Source organism: Psammomys obesus, unplaced genomic scaffold (assembly GCF_907164565.1).
Source record: "Psammomys obesus unplaced genomic scaffold, mPsaObe1.curated_primary_1811, whole genome shotgun sequence".
Taxonomy (NCBI): domain Eukaryota; kingdom Metazoa; phylum Chordata; class Mammalia; order Rodentia; family Muridae; genus Psammomys; species Psammomys obesus.
In genome coordinates, this window is record NW_026586173.1 from 3,048,311 (window position 1) to 3,066,771 (window position 18,461).

Consider the following 18,461-nt stretch of genomic DNA (forward strand, 5'->3'; position numbering starts at 1 on the left):
GGGGGAGGGGTTAGTCTTACTTACACCTAGTTGGTGCCCATTTGCTGAAATAATAAATTTATTACAAGTAGGGGTTTCTTCTCACCTGGTCTAGCAGAATGTCTAGCACTTATTTAATTAATTGACGTGGTTCAACTGCATTTCCTCACATCTCCTATTGTCAAGATAAGGGTGAGCAGTTCTACTTCACTAAAAGTAGAAAAAGGTACAAGGTAAATTTGCCTAAAATCACACAGTGTGTTAGAGCTGGGAGGGAGCACAGAGGACTTCTGTTTTCTGGGCTTCTGTTCTCACCACTATTTGAGTCTGAAAAAGCTAAATCCAAAATTGTAAAGAAACAGAAACTAAATGTAGAGATGCTTTAACTTTTATTTTTTTCAGTTCAAATAGCTCAGTCTTCTAGAAAGTTAAGTGATAATCGCTTTTCCACCTCCTCTACTCATTGACTGTTTTAATCCCTTATCCCATGCAGAGAGGGAAGGAGAGAAAGAAGAACAGAGGGAGGAAAAGAGCCTATTAAACAACACGCAAACACGAATACTTTCCATCATTTGAGCACTACCCTGGACTTGCCTTTTCCTTCTCTTCTAAGCCGCCCCTCCCCCCTCCCCCATTCTATCACTGCATCCAGCCAGAGAGAATCTAGTCCCAATTCCAAAGTCTGCCATTCTTCTACACCTTGAAAAGTCCCTGGACTTTTCTCATCTCAGATATATTCAATGAAAATGAGTACGTTTCGCAATAATCTGCTCTCCAGAAGTAGAAAAAAAGATTCTCTTGAAATGTAGCTAGTCCCACCTACTAATATCTTCAAAAATAGACATGAAGGTATTTGAAAAAGAATGCCGATCTTTAGTTTTGTCTGTGGGTCATGATTCTACTTATGGTCCTTGCTGTCACTCCCAAACATAAAGGCATTTTCTGGGTACTGCTAATGCAGTGAATGCCCTAGGATCATTGTGGAATGCAATATAGAGAATATATTCTTGATATTTGAAGGAGGAGTAATTTTTCAAAGAATATGAATTTTGTTCTTAAAGATCAGTTGATTTTCAGAAAAATCCCAAAACTACCCTAAAACACTTTTAATATCAGACAGGTATGTCAACAGAAAGACCATGTCTGCTGTTTGTCTTTAGTCACACAGAGCCCTCATTTGTCCAGTTGAAGGACATTTTAAAAGGACAGCATGTAGACCAATCTGGCTAACAACGCACTTTGTGAGCCTTGAAAACACTGCAATGGTGTAGAAAGAATCTGATAGTTAGCACATTTATTATTCCATTCTCCTGGACCTTTTCTTGAACAAACTATTCCAAGGCTCCTAGGTTAAGTAGCGTACGTGCTACTGCTCATGGGAACAGTGAACTGGCTTGCTCTGCCATCACAATCTCTGTCAAAGCCCAAGCTTGGTGAATGTCATCCATGCTCTGGGTTCTTTCTGAAATCACTACTACTCCAATGATAGCTTTCACACCTGCAAACAACCCAATCCCAAAGCTAAGGAGTAATAATAGTAATAGTAGTAGTTGTTGTTGTTTTTAAGTGTTTTACTATGGAAGGCCAGAACTGGTCTGTACAGGGTTTGCAACACTGTTCTGAAATTCAAAACAGCAAGCTGCTATGATAACCATACTGTGAAACTCTCCAGCATGCATGCCATTGACCTCTGTCCTTGAGAAAGCTAGCTTCTGGTTTTGTATTTGGAAAGGTCTCCCCAGAGCAGATCAGCAAAATCCCCTCTACTATCCAGGAGGCAGTATCCAAAGACTCCCGGTCATCACAGCCCCTTCCCCAGATACGAAAGAAGTTCCAAAATTAAAATTTCTACCACTCTTCAATATGAACCCTTGAGAGAGAATGATACTGTTGCTTCCCCAAATCAGTGGCTTTACCACAGGCAGATTGGCTTGAGACTGAAGACCCTCCAAAGACATCTACTCTTCACAAAAAAGAAAAAGGGATGCTCTTGGGTCTCTGTACTTGACCTGGCCCACAGAAACATGCAAATAGCCACATAGACGGGGCTGGTGCCTACCTGTGTAGCCAGCCAGGGCAGCAGCAGGAATGACAGGCTTGTCCTTGTTGAGGTCAGCACGGTCACGCACATAGTCCTTGAAGGTGCCCTTGGGCTTGTGGTTGGGCAGGGCAGCAGGGTAATCCTCGGAGTCGAAGCTGTCATAGGAGGGGACACGCTGCAGGCTGTTGAAAGACGACTGGCTGCTCCAGGATTGGGTGAGGCGGTCACAACTATCGTAGCTCTCTATACTCTCAAAAGAGTCCTGGCCCCCGAGTTTACCTGGAGGTAAAGGAGGAGGTAGGAAGAGGGCAGGGAGGAAGGGTTGGGAAAAAACAACTGTAAAAACCCTCTTATGGAGGACAGATTGCTAATCTGATCTGGAGAGGGATTAAGGGAGAGAGGGCCCAGGGATACAGAAGTCCCAGAAGTCATGGAATCTATACTAGTGGGAAGGAGGTTGGCCTAGTCACAACATCAGAGACAGTGTCATTGCCTGGCTTATAGTTCCTAGGATAGAGACTAGAAGTCAGGTTCTACTCCTCTGACCTGTTGTATGGACACACAGGATTAGGACCTCAAGAATTCTAAACCCAGAAATGTAGAATCTTGGAGTGGTACCTGCCATGAGAGTCCCAGTTAATATATTAGACTTAAACTGAATCTTTTTTTTTTAATTCCAGCCAATGAAATTATTTCAAAAGGACCAATGTGGCAAAATATTTTGATCATAAAGAAGAAAGATTCCAATAGGCTAAGAGCAGATTGCTCCCCCTTGCTCTTGGAACTAAAGTATTAACTTTCTAAGTATCTTTTCCCAAATACTAAGCAATTCCTTTATGCCCTCTGAAATAGAGGAAGAAGTTATGCCATGCCTTCAAGGAGAGTCAAACAAAGCCCACCAACACTCACTGTCATTATTCTAGGCAGAAAACCTTATTAGATTCCCTTTCCAGTACAGTTTAATACTTGAAGTTCATACTCCACGGTCAGAAGAGATGACCGAGAAGCGGAGGCCCAGGGCAGGGTCAGAAACCCTTAGCTCTGTGTGTTACTTAAGGCATTCTGAACTGACCACAAGATCATGCAAGTTCATTCATTTCCCAAACCAGGTTATAAACAGCTGCTATGGTTGTGCAATCATTCCTGGAGAAAATTTCCATCGGCAAAAATGCCATTAAAACAGGGGCTAATATAAAAACAATTAACATGAAAATAAATGCATCGAAGACCTAAAAAGGCTCCCAGGAATATTTTATTTTTATGTTTCATGTTCAGCTACTGTTCAAGCACCTGGAGGCAGATCTCAGGAGACAGGACGGCCACTTGTATCTAGCACAAGCCAAAAGATGGGCAGATGTGACAAACACATCTGTAGTAATAACCCCTAAATCCATTCTCAATTGTGCAAGGCTAGCTAAACCCTGAAATAAATGTGCCTTATCCAACCACATAGCTGCTCCTTCATGATAGTGAGGACTGATTAAGAAAATAAAATTCAAACATGAGCAGCTGCCCAAATCAAAGTTAAACACATGGGATACTGTTCTCAAATTTTTTTTTAAAAAAAGAAAAAATTTAAAAGCCTAGATAAGCAGTAATTCTGATACAATGCACTGCTACTGACAGTCTACCCTTCTACCCATTCTGCTCAAGACAGGAAGGTCATATCTCACTCTACCCTCTGCTCATTTGTTCAAAGAAAGGCAACATCCAGAAAGCAAATGAGAGCCTGAGGAGTGAAAGGCCCAGCCTGCCTTTTCCATACCACATCAGTCCTTTTCCATGACTATTGAGTCACATTACATGTCTCAGGAAAGCAGTCCATATACAGAATGCCACAACCATTTTAGCAGCCTCCAGTATCTCACAGAAGGTGCTTTCTCATACTAGCTATGGATGCTGCCATTTGATTCCTCTGTGACATAAACACACCTAAAGCCTAAGAAAGAAACCTATATTTCCATAAAGGATACCCTGCCCACTGAGTCATCCATAAGTAGGTATTTGGCTATGCCTGAGTCTCTTATCTCATCGGCCATTTTGGTATTTGGAGGGCCAAGAGCCGAAAGAGCTTCATTTAGCAAAAGTGCTAAAGTTGGTGCACTACTCTCTCACAGCCTTATGCCACTCAGTTCAGACTGTGGTTTAGAGCTGAGCGCAGCTTTCATTTTAGCTCTATTTCACAACCTTAGTGCTGGAAGCCTTCATTAACGGGTATTTTCTCCAAAACACTGTCTTGGATCCAAAAGGATTAGACACTTGGTTCTGCTTCCCTGTTCAACCAGGGAGGCAGGCATCCCCGAGACAAGCACTGACCATCTTTTCTGAGAAATGCCTCTGCAAGGTCCTTCCAAAGCTAATTGAGTCCCCCAAACAGCACTCTCAACAGTAGACGCATAGCCCCACAGCCACCCACAGAAAAGACTCATACAAAGACAGGCCTTAGAGCTCAAACAAGCGGGACAGAGGACTACTTTGTACACTGTAACACGGAATCTGAATACTACGATTATTAATAGAAAGTTAACAGTAATGTCTTTAGTCTAGACCAATCACAACACTCAGAATCAATGGCCCTTGGGCCAGCCGTGTTACAGCATGTCTACCATGCAGCAAGCATGCTTGCACAAGCTGGTCTGTGAAAGTCTGTGGCCTGAGTTTGGAGATGAATGACAAAGAAACAACTGATGTCCTATAGTGAGTATCAATCTAGGTTTGTAATCATTAGTTAGGGTCTCCAGGGGTAGTGAGGACCCAAGAACCATGAAAAAGGAAAGGGAGAGAGAACCGTTTACACCAATCCAAACCCAGCCACAATTGTAAAACAATGTGATTATAGATCTACCCAGATTTACAACATAGCTGAACCCCAAATCCACAACTCAGCCTCCTTAAATATACAGAGACAGCCCCACAAGGAAGAAAATGGTTCTAAGGCTTCAAACTGCTCGAAAAGATGCACACGGTTTTGAGTATGTATTTAAATAGACACATACCCAAAAATAAAGACAGGCAGAAAGTGGAAGGCAGACCTAGTCCCACCCATTCCCTTTGGTTTGAAACACAAACAACCTAGGAGCTTTAGAAGGACGATTCAGGTTCTGATTTTGCAGAGACTTTTCCTATTCCAGGCCAGAGAGCTATCCCAGGCTTGCTGGGAGGAAGTGTGAGCCTGAACACTTCAAGAGGATGACAGCAGGTATGGTTTACTATGGCCACAGGGTAACTGTACCTTTGGCTCTCTTCTTTTTGAAGACCTCTGAACAGGTAAAACAGGGAGTCATTTAGCAAGCAGGAGTCACTACCCTCCTCTTCCTGTTCATAATACTTTCCCATTTACCCACCAGGAAAGTCATGTTTTAGCTTTTCAGAAACTAGCTGACTCTTCCTGGGTGAAGAAGGCTCTCTTTCTAAGAGACTGCACTTTTCTCAGCAACAAGACAATCTGAACACGCTGATCCTGGTAGTGGAATGTTCATGGCCTCATCTTAAACATCGGGTACATTTTACCTTTGGGGCAACAGGTCAGCCAGACCTATTTTGAAACACTTTGCTGCCAGTGAATGTTTTATAATTATTATAATAGCCTTGTCAACAAGAGTACCTTCTTTTGGAAGCTTCTGACCTTCTTTCCCTGGTCCCCTAACTAAACACACACTTATACCACACTGTTGACCACCAGTTCCAAATAAGCAATTGGTTAACCATCTTGTATCTGCCCAAACCAAAGAAGTCAAAAGTGGCTAATTTCCCAGGATGAGCAGCAAGGGTCATCCCAGGTACCAAGCCAGGTTCTACAGTGTGAACCAGGTGTATCCTGAGAGGAACACCAAAGCACGTGCCAAATTTCAAGAGAATTATGATCTCAAGCAAAACCATCTTAAAGAAACCACAGCCTACCTTTCAATTCCAACTAGAAGTATTATGTAGGCAAACCATTTCACCCTGATAACAACATTTGCTTATTATTCTGCCATGATTAGTTCCACCGTGACCCCTATGATCTTTGGTACCGTGTCAGATAAAGCTAAAATCCCACAGTAGAAAGGTCTTATTGTCTATACACTCAAAAATGGCAAAGCTAAGACTGATGACTAGAAGATTGATCCCTGAGCAAAACGGGACCTGAACAACTCATGCATTGTGGAGATTTTTGTACACCCAAGGAATGTGAAGGTAAAATTGACCTACCACGACTCGCCCTCCCCATGCACATGTTGTCCGGAGTTAACACTTCTTGCTTGATGGCAAAGTAGTCTGTCTGCAAGGTGTCTGTCTGGAGAGGGTCCCGGAGAATGACAGAAGGGTAGTCATTCTCGTACTTGAGGGACAGGAGTTCCTCTGAGCTGATGGGATGCAGTGTCTGATAGGACTCTGTGATGAAGCTGGGCTCTGAGAACTCGGAGGGAGGAACACACTGCGCATGCTCGATACCATAGCCTAGAAAAGGAAAATGTTTACGACTGGAGACCCTGGTACTAGAAAGAAGCAATCCGCAATCCTTACCACCACCAGTCAAGGAGTAAAGGCCCCACCACATGATGTGAGCTGACTGCTTTTAAAAAGAAAAGAAAACAAAACAAAACAAAAAACCAGTAAGTCAGAGGACTTGGGTTCAACCTTGATACACAACTTGCTATCTGCAGCCCTTGATAAGATACCTTCCTGTTTGGTCTTAATTTACTGATCTATAAAATAAGGCTAGTTAAGTCTTCCTCAGAGCACTGTGAAGAACAGTAAATAAGACAGTATTTGCACAATGTCTACATTTCTGGCATTCACAATAAGCTCTTGATATCTAGTGAATTTAACTTGTCATTGGTATAAAAACTGTAATAGGCAAAAAGTTAAATATATGTAGATATGTAAATATATGTAGATACATATATTACACCTATTTAACACTACCTTTAAAGGAAGGGCCATCAGAGAATCCCAATGATATCTCTTCTCTAGCCACCTCTATAGTGTGCTAAGGAATCTTACACTAAAAAAAAGAGAAAGTTTTACTTTCTATTACAGATTATGATGCAGCATGGGCCACTCATGGAATCTAGAAGAATCCCATCGTAAAACCTGTCATCTATATTAAAAGACAACGAAAGCATGTGGACCAAAATCAAATCCCTAACCCAATCCTCTCCCGCTCACTCTCACACACAGGATTAAACAAGATCAAAATCTGGCCAGGGTGCGTTTCTTCCCAGTTCCAGGAACTTTGTAGACTGGTAAGCACACATACAAAGTTAATGCTTGTACTTTGTGAAGTTATAAAATAAAACAAATAATAAAAAGCAGAATATAATTGAGAAAAATATTGCTTTCTATAGAATTATTATTAAAGTATCTGAGATCAACTAGGCCAGGGAGCTTTTTCCAAGTTCCTGACCACAAAGAGACAGAAGGAGAGTGAAAGACAGCACTTACTAATGAAGTAATCCGAGGTATAACGGGACTCGGGATAGGCAGGGTTGACTCCATTAACCGGATATGGCTTCACATCTTCTGTAAGAAACATGTCAGGGAATGAAAGAAAGTTAACATGCAAGTGACACTTGGCCTACAAGGATCTTGAACACACAAGGACCCTAAGGCTCTCAACCTTTTTTTTTTTTTCCTGAGAAATCTACAAGCACATTCCAGGTGGTGTCTGAGTTGCCTGAATGGAGCCTTATTTCAGGATGAGATCACAAAAGTATGTCTGAGTTTATCACTTCAGGAGCTGTGAAATGAGATTTACCCATTTATCTCGGAAGGAGAGCCAGCGGGTAATCACTGAAGGTTGAGGACATGCCCAGCCCTCATTTGTGATGTCTTGGTGTTCCCCTTCAGAGACCTGAATCTTTAGGCTTGAGTCTGGGGATGTCTCAAGGACTTTGATCAGTGCCTAACACTCAAACTGATCAATTTAAAAAAAAATTCAGAAACACATTCCAGTCTTTAGGCAAGTGTGATTTTATATCCTCTTTTTTTTTTTTTTCCAGATGTCTGGGTTGTTTATTTTTTTTTAATTCTGTTTTTTTCATTGTTCTCAGAATTCAAGTCAAGTTCAGGCCCAGACAAGAAACAAGACACTGGTAAGGTGACTCCACTCAGTGAACCATGAGGACTTATGTAAAGTAAGAGAAGCAACGTATCCAAATTGCCTAGATGCCAACTTCCTTGGGCACCAGAAAAGAATAAAGAGAAAAATATAGCAAGGAGCAGAACTGTCACGGTCGGCTCGGGGTCCTCTGGCCACTCTAGAATCATATGTACTAGTTGTTGACACTTTATAGAGCCTGACTATATTTCTCTGTGAAAATCAACTGCAAAGGGAGACTGCTGATACAGGTTTTTCCTCAGGTATCTGCTAGCCTGCTGAGAGCTAAGGCTGATGGGAAAACAAGTTTATGCCTGCATTCAAAAAGAAAAAAAAAAGTTGCACATTGAGATAAAATGATTAAACTCTGCTTGAAAGGCTTATCAGATGGAAACATCCCCTGCACCTTTGGCCTCCAGCTCCACCCCAAGCAGCTCTGCTCTCTGGCTGCCATGCCGCTCAGGTTTGATCACAGAAGCGACGCTGTCCTGAGTACAAACGTTCTGATCATCGCTTCAGAAACGTGAATCAACAGAAAGGCATTTTCACTGCCTCGATCAATGGGACACCGACTGGGATGACAGCGCTTGCCTTCTCACCTGTACTCAATTATACCCTACCTCCCTTCAATTCCCTGACAGTACTCCACTGCATAAACATAGGCTACAGCCTAATCCTGCCTTGGAGGCAGCAGTTTCTCCCAGCCCACAGTCTCACAGCAGGAACACAGGATGGGGAGTGAAATTAAAACGGACTTAGAAGTAAGTAAAGTTTAAAGTGTTGATCACTGATTGAGAGTAATTCCAAGAGAAAATATATCTTGCAGCACTTTGGGATCAAGGATATGAATGGACCCTGACTAGTGGCAGACTAAGATGACCCCGAGCTCCTGGTACATCCACTGTGGGAATTTCATTCAGAGAAGCATTGTACTAACAGACTATGTTTGGTTTCATGGTCTGGTGAAACCTGCTGCTGCCTTCAGAAGCCAGCAGTTAAACCAGCTCTGTGAGGATCCTACCACATCTTTCTTTTCCTCTTATGAACAGGTCATGCATGTCAGTGCCTAGGGGTCAGCACCAGTGCAGTTACTAGGGCTGTTGTCTATTCCTCAGTAGCAGGGGCCACCAGAAGAACCACCAAGTCCTTGACTGTGTTCATCCATTGATCATTTTCAGTAAGAAGCTGAGGAGAAGGAGCACACATGATACTTCTGTGCCCAGAGGAACAGGACTGGGTCTCTCCCCAGCCTAAAAAGCAAGGCATACTTTCAGACAAAGGGAAGTACTATATGGAATGAGCTGTGTACCCTGCTCCCAGTGGCTGTGCCTAGAGCTTGGGGCTGGTGACCACAGGGAAAGGGTGGGCCTGGTTACAGAGGGCAGCCAGCTTCTAGGCTTACAGTCAGCTCTAGGGCACGGCTGACTGCTGGTAACTACAATTTATTTTAAGAAGAAATTCAGAAAAAATAAGTGCAGAAACACCCAAGTTTGCCGCCTGCTGCTGTTTCTATACTCAGCCGGAGCTATGGAACATGAGTCACTTGGTCCAAAAAGGTTAGAAGAGGCCAGTAGAGGAGGCTGTGTCATTGCAAGGTTGCAACACCACGTCCTGATATGACCCTAACTTTGACTCTAAATGGAAAAGGTATTCTACACTACCAAAATCCCAAGCCAGTGAGTGGCAGAGAAACTTGTCTTACTAAGAAGCTTGGAGAAGTTGTACTCTCCTGTTCCCAGAAAGGTTACACCACAGATCAAGGGAGTGTATACTAAAATTTATGGGGTGGGGGAAACAACTCTTTTTTAAATCCACATTTATTTAAATCCAGACACTGTTCGTTCAAACAATGTATGGGTCTAAGAAAATAATGTGGATCATATTTTTGAATACAAGATGCTAGAGAAATACAATTTTGCTAAAAATGAAAATGTGAACTCCTAAAGCATAGAAGAAAGTAAGCCAGCATGTATTGAGCTCTTGCTTTGTGCCAGGCCCTGTACCAAACACATCCCCACAGACCATAGCACGAGTAGCCCACCACTGGACCAGCTTTTCTCCTACTCTTAGAGAAACTCACACAAATCCCTCCTCCCTGATTTCACACATTTACCTTTCTGCAAAATCTCTAGATGCTCCCACAGGATGTCCCCAACAAAGTCTGGAGCCAGCTCGAGGAAGCATTCTTTACCCAGGGCACACAGTGCCGCTCCATTCATACAGAACTTCTGGAAGTCCACACCTTTCAGGCTGAACTCATTTACAGCCCACATCACCCAATCCCGAACATGGGTTTCTGTCCACTGCCGCGGGTCTGAGAAGAGAGAGCAAATGAGGATGTAGTAGGTCAGGCTGGGGAGGAGACAGTGAAGGGATGGAACAAGGCTGAGAACGCTAGTCACCCTCAGACTTAGAAAGCAGCATCTGGTCCAGCACCTCTCATATTCTTCTCCCTACATTCAGCATTCCACCTTCTCTATTCTATTAGACAGGAGGTGCGGTGGCCAGCCAACAATAATTCCCTGCTTTTATTAGGGCCAAGATTTCCATTGAGCTTACTCTCTCACCCTTACTTCCATTAAAAATTTTAAAAGCCCTAGATAAGGGAATATGACTTCTTTAATGGCAATAATAACAATGTAAAGTGTTTTCCACAAATTGCACTTGCCTCTGTCTGCTCTCAACTCTCCGACACACTTGAAGTTTTTACACTCAATGATTTTTATCTTGGCCTCTTTGGTTTTGCAGTAATCACAGCAATTAGTGCTGCTACGTCAACCAAGTATCATTATGCAACCAAGATGCCCTGCAAGGTCTGCATGTGTCACAGGACCTTCTTTGAAGCACTGATGACATATAATTTTCACACATGACCTGAGGTTTAACAGAGCTGTACCTGCAAACAACACCAAATGGGCTCAGGTGGCAGCAGGCTGCAGTGCCCACATAACTGATGTTTGAACCCAAAAGTAACTTCATGAGGTGCCAGAACACCCAGGGCCCAGGAGTCAATTTGTTCTGCCTTCTGGTCCCCTAAAGATGTTTGGGACTGTTCTCCACCCAGGTCTGCAGTAAAGTTGTAAACAGAATTTTTAAAACTGTACAGATATACTCAGAGAATCTAACCAACACTTCGGTCTGGCTAGGCTGGACGTCTTTTATTCACAGTAGAAGTGGTGTGATTTATAGACAGCCTTCCTTGAACTTTCTTAACAAGAACAACAAAAACAAAACACACACAGCTTTCCTGTTCTTGACTGTCCAGGAAATGGTCCTAGGTGGAGCCGACAAGTCACAGCTCACTTCTTTATGACAACTGCAGACCCTTTCCATTCCCAGTAAACCCTTTTAGATAGGAACACCCAAAGCACAAGCATACTTTGCCAAATTTCATGAAAGAGAACAGAGTATAAATATAAAGCAACACAGCTCCCTGGCTTTATCCAGGGTAGCCCACGTTGACCTTAAAATAAAGACTTCCAAACTTATCTGTAAGCTGGAATTGTTTGAGGAGTTTACAAAATGAAGATGCCAGCAGCTGTTCAGATTGAACTGGTCTAGTCTGGGGCCTACCCAAGAAGTTCTCGAACATCCAGAGATGCTGATGTACAGAAAGGTGGGGAAACACTGTCCTAAGACCAAGATGGCAATGATAAGTTGGGACAGGGTGGTTCTTCAGTCCCTGTGTTTCATGGATGTCTGCAACAGCCCATCACTACAAGTTAGCTACAGGAGAGCAAATGAGCCTTCCCCAAGGATCTAGCTTTAGTGACCTTTTTGTTCCTACTGTAAAAAGTATACCTTTTGGAATTCCCAGTCGCTGCTGTTCTTTTGTAAAACCACTGAAAGTAGCTTTCAATGCTTGGGACATCATTTCTTTGCTGCTTGGAGTTAACAGTGGGACATCCGCACATTCCATATCTGTAAGGAAAAACAAAACAGCATATGAAAAAACAAAACCACATAGGTAATTAACCACTCACAGAGAATGAGAGGGTGTGAATGAACCAGAGAATGCAAGCTGAGGAAGAACTGTGTTAATGTCCTCATCACAGCAGGTAAAATTGAAGGGGTTTTCCACAATATGCTAGTGTCTTGCTTACAACACTCTGTATCCTGCTGAACAACAACAAAAAAGCTTATTCTTTCTTCTGATCGCTACATGCTCCCCCCCCCTCATTTATCCACCTTGTTCACTGAAACCATTTGTGCTACTACAAATTTTCAGTTACCTATAAAATGAAAGAACAATATTATTCATGAAACCAAGAATTACTTAGTGTTTGTAATATGCAAGGGATAGGAATAGCAAAGAACAAAAAAGACCAGGAAACACATTAATAGCACCGACCAAGACAGCAGAGTGTGAATCTTGCAGTTATTTAAAAATCTACAGGTACAAGTGTTCAAATACGATGTCAATACGGGCTTCAAAGGGGAAGATGCATGCTAGCCTAGGGCAGGAACTGCTGCAACTCCAGAGGACAGGAAGGGCTTGCCTCAGGCAAGATAGTTAATACGACATCTGATGGGCACTCAGAAATTAAGGAAGGAAAGTGTACTCCAGCCTAGCTGATTTCAGAGTAAGGTGCCCCAAGCAGACATATCAGCCTCAACTGAAATGAGTAGATACAAATTTTCAATTTCACTGAAGGCCTATTGGATAAGAACCTAAGTGTCTCCTTTTCAACACAGAATGCAGTGGTGAGTACTAAACGTAAGCAGCACAGTCTTTGGCATAGCATAAATGAAGGTCATGAGATATAATGTATCAAAACGGTGAATGCAGGGGTTCTTCACCTCCCTGATTAGGTTTACACCAAGGTATTTTTTTAGGCTATTGTGAATGGAATTGTTTACCTGATTTCCTCCTCGGTGCATTTGTCATTGGCTTTTTTGGAAGTTAATTTTGTATCCTGCCACTTTGCTGAAAGTTAACTGGTTAGGAACTTTCTGTTAATGTACAGTGTTAAATCACCTATAAACAGGGATACTTTGACTTCTTTTCCTATTTGTATCCCTTTTATTTTATTTTATTTTATTTTATTTTATTTTATTTTATTTTTTTATGTTCTAATAAGACTTTGAGCACTATACTATACTAATAGCAGTAGAGACGGGACAGTTCAAGCTGAAACTGAACTAGAAACTTTCTCCCCTGCATGCCAGTCTTCATGGTCCTAAAACACTCTATGCAGACTGCTGGAGAAAAAGCAGAAATGGTCTTACACAGCTGTGAACACTACAAATTGCAAGAGTTCAACCAGCAGAAAAGATTTGTTTACTTGTGCAACAGTGGCACAGTTGTTATGGGGTAACCAACTGTTCTCTGGTTTTGAGACTTGCTCCACAGGTCAGAATCCATGACTGGTACATTAAGCCCTATCAAAAACTCATGGATGATGAGAAGGGGCAATTATAGTCTGTAGGCGGTAACTGAATACTGTTTAGTCAAGTTGGCATAGCATCAAACTGTCTTGTAAATATTTATGTTTATACTCATCAACAAATCCTACTCCCATCCCTAACCAGAAAAGCTTCTTTTGCAGTTAAGGTAGTAAATGATGAAAGTCATAGCCATGCAAGGTGCTGAAAATAAGTGGCAGATGGGTGCTCAGCCCCAAACAAGACATTTCTACCATCCCCTCCAAGGTGCAAGGAACAAAGTAGGAGAGGAAGTAGAAATAATTTAAGAGCTAGAATAGAATGCATGGAGAAGTGTTACAAAATATCTGCTGAAGAAGGCGCAACCATTGCAATCTCAAACACACAGCATCTGTGGATGCCCACACAGGATCTTCACAAGAATAAGCTCCTCAACAGCCCAGCATGGATGAGAGAGAGGCTTAGGGAGCCCTACCCTTCACTGTGAACTATTTGCTAACTGAAAGATTCAGGGAGATGTGGTGCCGCTGTTTTAGTTGTATACTCAGTGGTGACCCCACCAGGCTCCACTGCATGGTTCCAAACCAAAGGTCATACAGATGGCCCTGATTAAACTAACTGAGTCACAAATCAAAAGCAAAAGTCGTGTTTAGGAAAAAGACTGAGGGGAGAACTGACAGGATCAGTAAGGAGATAAGAGGAGGAATAATAAGAATACACACACACACACACACATGAAATTTTTCAATGAATAAACTTAATTTTAAAATTACAGAAAATGGGAGAAATAAAACCTTGTACCATGTAAAAGAAAAGAAAAATGAGAGAAAAAGGATCAGCTTGATCAGGAGGGCAGCTGTTTGACATGAAATTAGGAGGTAAGTAGTGACATTTAAGAATAGGTCACTTTAACCAAAGGAACATGTAAAGCTGCTGACGTTTAACCAGAGAAATGGCTGCATTGTTCTTCAGGAGACTACCTGGCTAGTTTATAAAGAGGGGTTTAGGTGAATATAAGTAGCTGTGGGGCACTTGTGAAAAAAAAAAAAGTGGTAGTGTTTGTTCTGCTAAGAGATGACTGTGGCTTTGACCAAGAAAGTAGCAATGTTGGTAAGATAAGCAGGCAAGCCTGAAGTATGCACAGGAAGTCCCAATTTATGATTTGTGTGGATGGGAAAGGACAATGAGGTATCAAATCCCAAAGACCTGCCAGTATCATCATTTGCCAGACGCCACACAGTCTTACCCTCCCACACTTGTATGTTCCCAATATGGGTACATACACAAGGCCAACCTCAAGCATCTTCTAAACTCATCCTGGATCAATTTCTACCCAAAGCTAATCCGACCTAGCTTTTTTAAATGACTTTTTGAAGTACCATGAGTTTTAGAAGCCTGAACTGTCAATATATCACATATAGAAACTAGTGTAAGATGACTGAGTTCCAGAAGAGGACACTACGTAAGTTCCTCAGCTATCTTGTTCCAAGCCTCAGCTAGTTGGAGAGAAGGAAGGGAGGGAGGGAGGGAGGGAAGGAGGGAGGGAGGGAGGGACGGAGGGAGGGACGGAGGGAGGGAGGGAGGGAAATCCCTGAACATAGATGAGAGAAATGATGAAAATTAGCGGCCTCCAAGAAAAGAAGCCAGTATATTTATTTGCCTCTAAACGTCAAAATGAAGAGAAGCAACACTGCATGAGTGAGAACAGCTTCCAACCATGCTTCCAGAGAACAGCCCAGGGTATGGGCCCTCTGAAGAACACAGTTCACTGTAGCTCTCTCAGGCCCTGCCAGTGACAAGGAATTTCAAGTTCCAGTGACACTCCCAAAATATTCTAATGGAAAAAGATCAGCATGTCTCAACGATGGTTGACCAAATGATGGAAAATCCCAGATTTTGTAAAAAAAAAAAAAAACTCAGGGAAGGGGATAGTTGTTGATTACAAAACATCCAACCCTTGAAACAATAAAGTCATCATCAAATGAGTCACTAAGAAATGCATCAATGCTCTTCATTCACTTTTATTTCACCAATCTAAGAATGGCTAAGTGATCTAGAATGTCTCTTCTTCAGAGAACAAGTCAAATTCACCCCAGAGAAAGAGGCCCTTTAGTTAAGCAGGGAGTATGCCTTTGGAGTAGGAAAAATTCCAACATCTCCAGATGCTACAACAAAGCTAAACATACAAGTCAATCAACAAATATTTTGTGGATTCAGTATTTCTCAACTGAATCAACTTTGTTCCCCTCACTCCATCCAATGTAAATTCAGGAACTTGAACTGTGTGGGTTTTGCTTTGTGTCTCTGTTCCCGCCATTAGATTAGAAACTACAGGAGGAGGACTTTCCTGATAGGAGAGATTGCCTGGGGTGACATGTGGAAAATGTAGGCCAAGGCTAATGGGGTGTCTGGTGGGCTACTATAAACTGAACCTAAGATGAAATTGGCAGGGGGGAGCCTCAGTTTATCTTTTACACCTGAAAGCTGAGACAATGTGATGTCATCATGGGATGATAGCCAAGGGCAAAGAGAATAGCAGAGAGCCTGAAAAGAAGGATCTCTGAAGCTGCATCCTCTAACTATAGCTCTCTGGTGCTCGTGTCTGGCCAGCAGTGATAAGCGGATACTTTTCGATGCTGGTTTCTACTTCCTGTCAGGGCAGCAAGCATTTCCATATTCTCATGTGTTTTCTCTCATGGAAGCATCTGGAATTACTTTGACTTGTCTACCTCTACGCTACCTCTAAAAATCTAGTCCACGTGCTATGTCCCTCTTGTAGTAAGCTCTAAGTGCTGGGTCTCCTGGGAAGATCTGCCAAGTCAGCTGGAAAAACCTATCTTGAGACACTTGGGTTGGGACGTGAGCCCCAGCAGACAGCACTGTCATTGTCCTTGGAACCAAAGCCTACCAAAAGGAAAGGCAGAACTTTTCTGTATTTGTAAAGTTCAAGATTTAAACAGAAAGAAAGAAAAAAGAAAGAAAGAGAGAGAGAGAGAGAGAAAGAAAGGAAGGAAGGAAGGAAGGAAGGAAGGAGGAAGGAAGGAAGGAAGGAAGGAAGGAAGGAAGGAAGGAAGGAAGAAAGAAAGAAAGAAAGAAAGAAAGAAAGAAAGAAAGAAAGAAAGAGAGTCAAGCCCTTTCTTTACATATATGAACAGTTGGCTGGGGTTGTCTTTTCGGAGCTGTGGGCATCTCATTAAAAAAAAAAAAACATCAATAATCATGCTCAAAGTGGATATATGACACTTGTTACTTAAAAGTTCAAAGCAAAATGCCCCCCCAACATTATCTGTGATTGTGTAAGGTCTGGTAACTATTCATATCAATGATGATGGTGGTGGTGATGATGATGGTGATGATGATGAAATCATTAGGCAGGTGAACCTGACATGGTTTAGGCAAGCAGACATCATTGTTGTTCCTAAATTCACCTCATTACTTACTGTAAAGTTTTGCATTATTACAGATAGTTTCTGATCTTAGAAGCAGCATCTGGACACTATTTAGTACCTCTACGAACCTTAACTGATTTCATTTCTTAGAAAACTACTGAGATTACCTCTGTGGTAGTAATTATAGTATCTTAAATTCAAATAACATGGTGTCTCAAAATGCAGAAAACCTGACTTAAAGATACATCATGCCAGTCCTCTAAAGATTCTCAACACAATGCATGGAAACTGAAGTCATATATAGACTTCTTGTCTACTGACTGTTTGTTAGGACCCTACTTCTGCAATAACATTCGTAGGACTTACCCTAGATTTCTGAGAAGACAGTGATACAGAAGCAGTGAGTTTAAAAAAAAAAAAAAGCCAAGATGCACAGTGTGGAGGTAGAAGAAGAACAGCTCTCCTGGAATCTACAGCCATAGTGAGTCAGCAGCATTCAGGATGCAGAACACCTGCCTGTATCTCAATGTGGTCCACCCCTGACAGCCCCGAACCATTTCAAGTGAAAACAAGCGTTTCTATTCTATCTGTGTGTTAGTCAAAGTTAAGGGCTGTTTGGTTTCCAAGAACCCTTCTAAGGTGTCTCAAGTGTCTTTTTCTACCATTCTTAGAGTTCTTTGAAACAGAACTGCTCATATCAACAATGTGAAAAACAACTTAACTTGCAATAGCTTTTGCTCAGCAAGGTATTCAAGGCTTAGAGCCTTACCAAACTATAAGTTCTTTCTCCTGTTGTTCTCAACAAATGATGTAGAGAAGCCCACAGCATCTGGGAGCTGCCAGTAAAGTAGTGAGAGACAGAATCAAACACAAGAGATCCCAGATGAACATCCAGTGTTGTGTGGATGTCACTCTGGGACAAACCCGAGCACTTGACAATGATGCAGGTCCTGTGTGGTTACTGCCATCAACAGAGGAGCAGGAAGGGGAGAAGGGGAAACTGCCTTATGGTTTGCCAAGACCTTGTTCATACACCTTTCCACCATATCCCAACAGTGTGACAGTCCTAAAGGACTGGAAAGATGCTCCAGGGTTCCCATTTTACAAATATGGACTCCAGAGGGCTTAGCATTCAGTCACAGAACAAGATGGACTAACTAGGGCCAGAAGACAGCCTTCCACTTCGGAAATTCCAGGGTCTTCCTGCACAATCCCACTACCAATGGGAACAAGTTGTATAAATATAACCAAGACAAGTAAAACTTTCAGAGCTGAAAGAAACAAGGTTTTTCCTTTTTTTGTTTGAAAATTAGATAAATTTGATATATTTAAACAGTTAAAAACTATTCCAAGACTGCTTGTTCATTTCATATAGATAATCCCCAAAGACAATATCAAAAACTGCTTGCACCATCTCCTGTATCTCTTTTCCTTTCCTGGCACTAAGATAAGGCGTCCTTCCTTCTACATGAAGTACACAGGTTAAACAACCTGGCTCCTCCCCTGTCTGTGTTTACTCCTGAGTCATCGTAATGGGCCAGTGTACATAAAATATAAAACTAATCAGTTACATAAAGATTTGAAG

The 18,461-nt window shown here is 42.1% G+C and overlaps 1 protein-coding gene across 2 annotated transcripts in view; it reads right to left on the reverse strand.

Moving 5' to 3' along the window:
- Positions 1-18,461, reverse strand: part of Ets1 (ETS proto-oncogene 1, transcription factor) — a 63,244-nt gene that overhangs the window by 18,865 nt on the left and 25,918 nt on the right. The window contains exons 2-6 of one of the 2 annotated variants that reach the window (XM_055601457.1): positions 11,904-12,023; positions 10,216-10,416; positions 7,448-7,525; positions 6,212-6,460; positions 2,039-2,299 (exon numbers count right to left, since the gene is read on the reverse strand). In XM_055601457.1, the coding sequence (XP_055457432.1) occupies positions 2,039-2,299; positions 6,212-6,460; positions 7,448-7,525; positions 10,216-10,416; positions 11,904-12,023 (909 nt within the window). The remainder of the gene's footprint in view (positions 1-2,038; positions 2,300-6,211; positions 6,461-7,447; positions 7,526-10,215; positions 10,417-11,903; positions 12,024-18,461) is intronic. The other variant, XM_055601458.1, reaches the window with a different exon arrangement.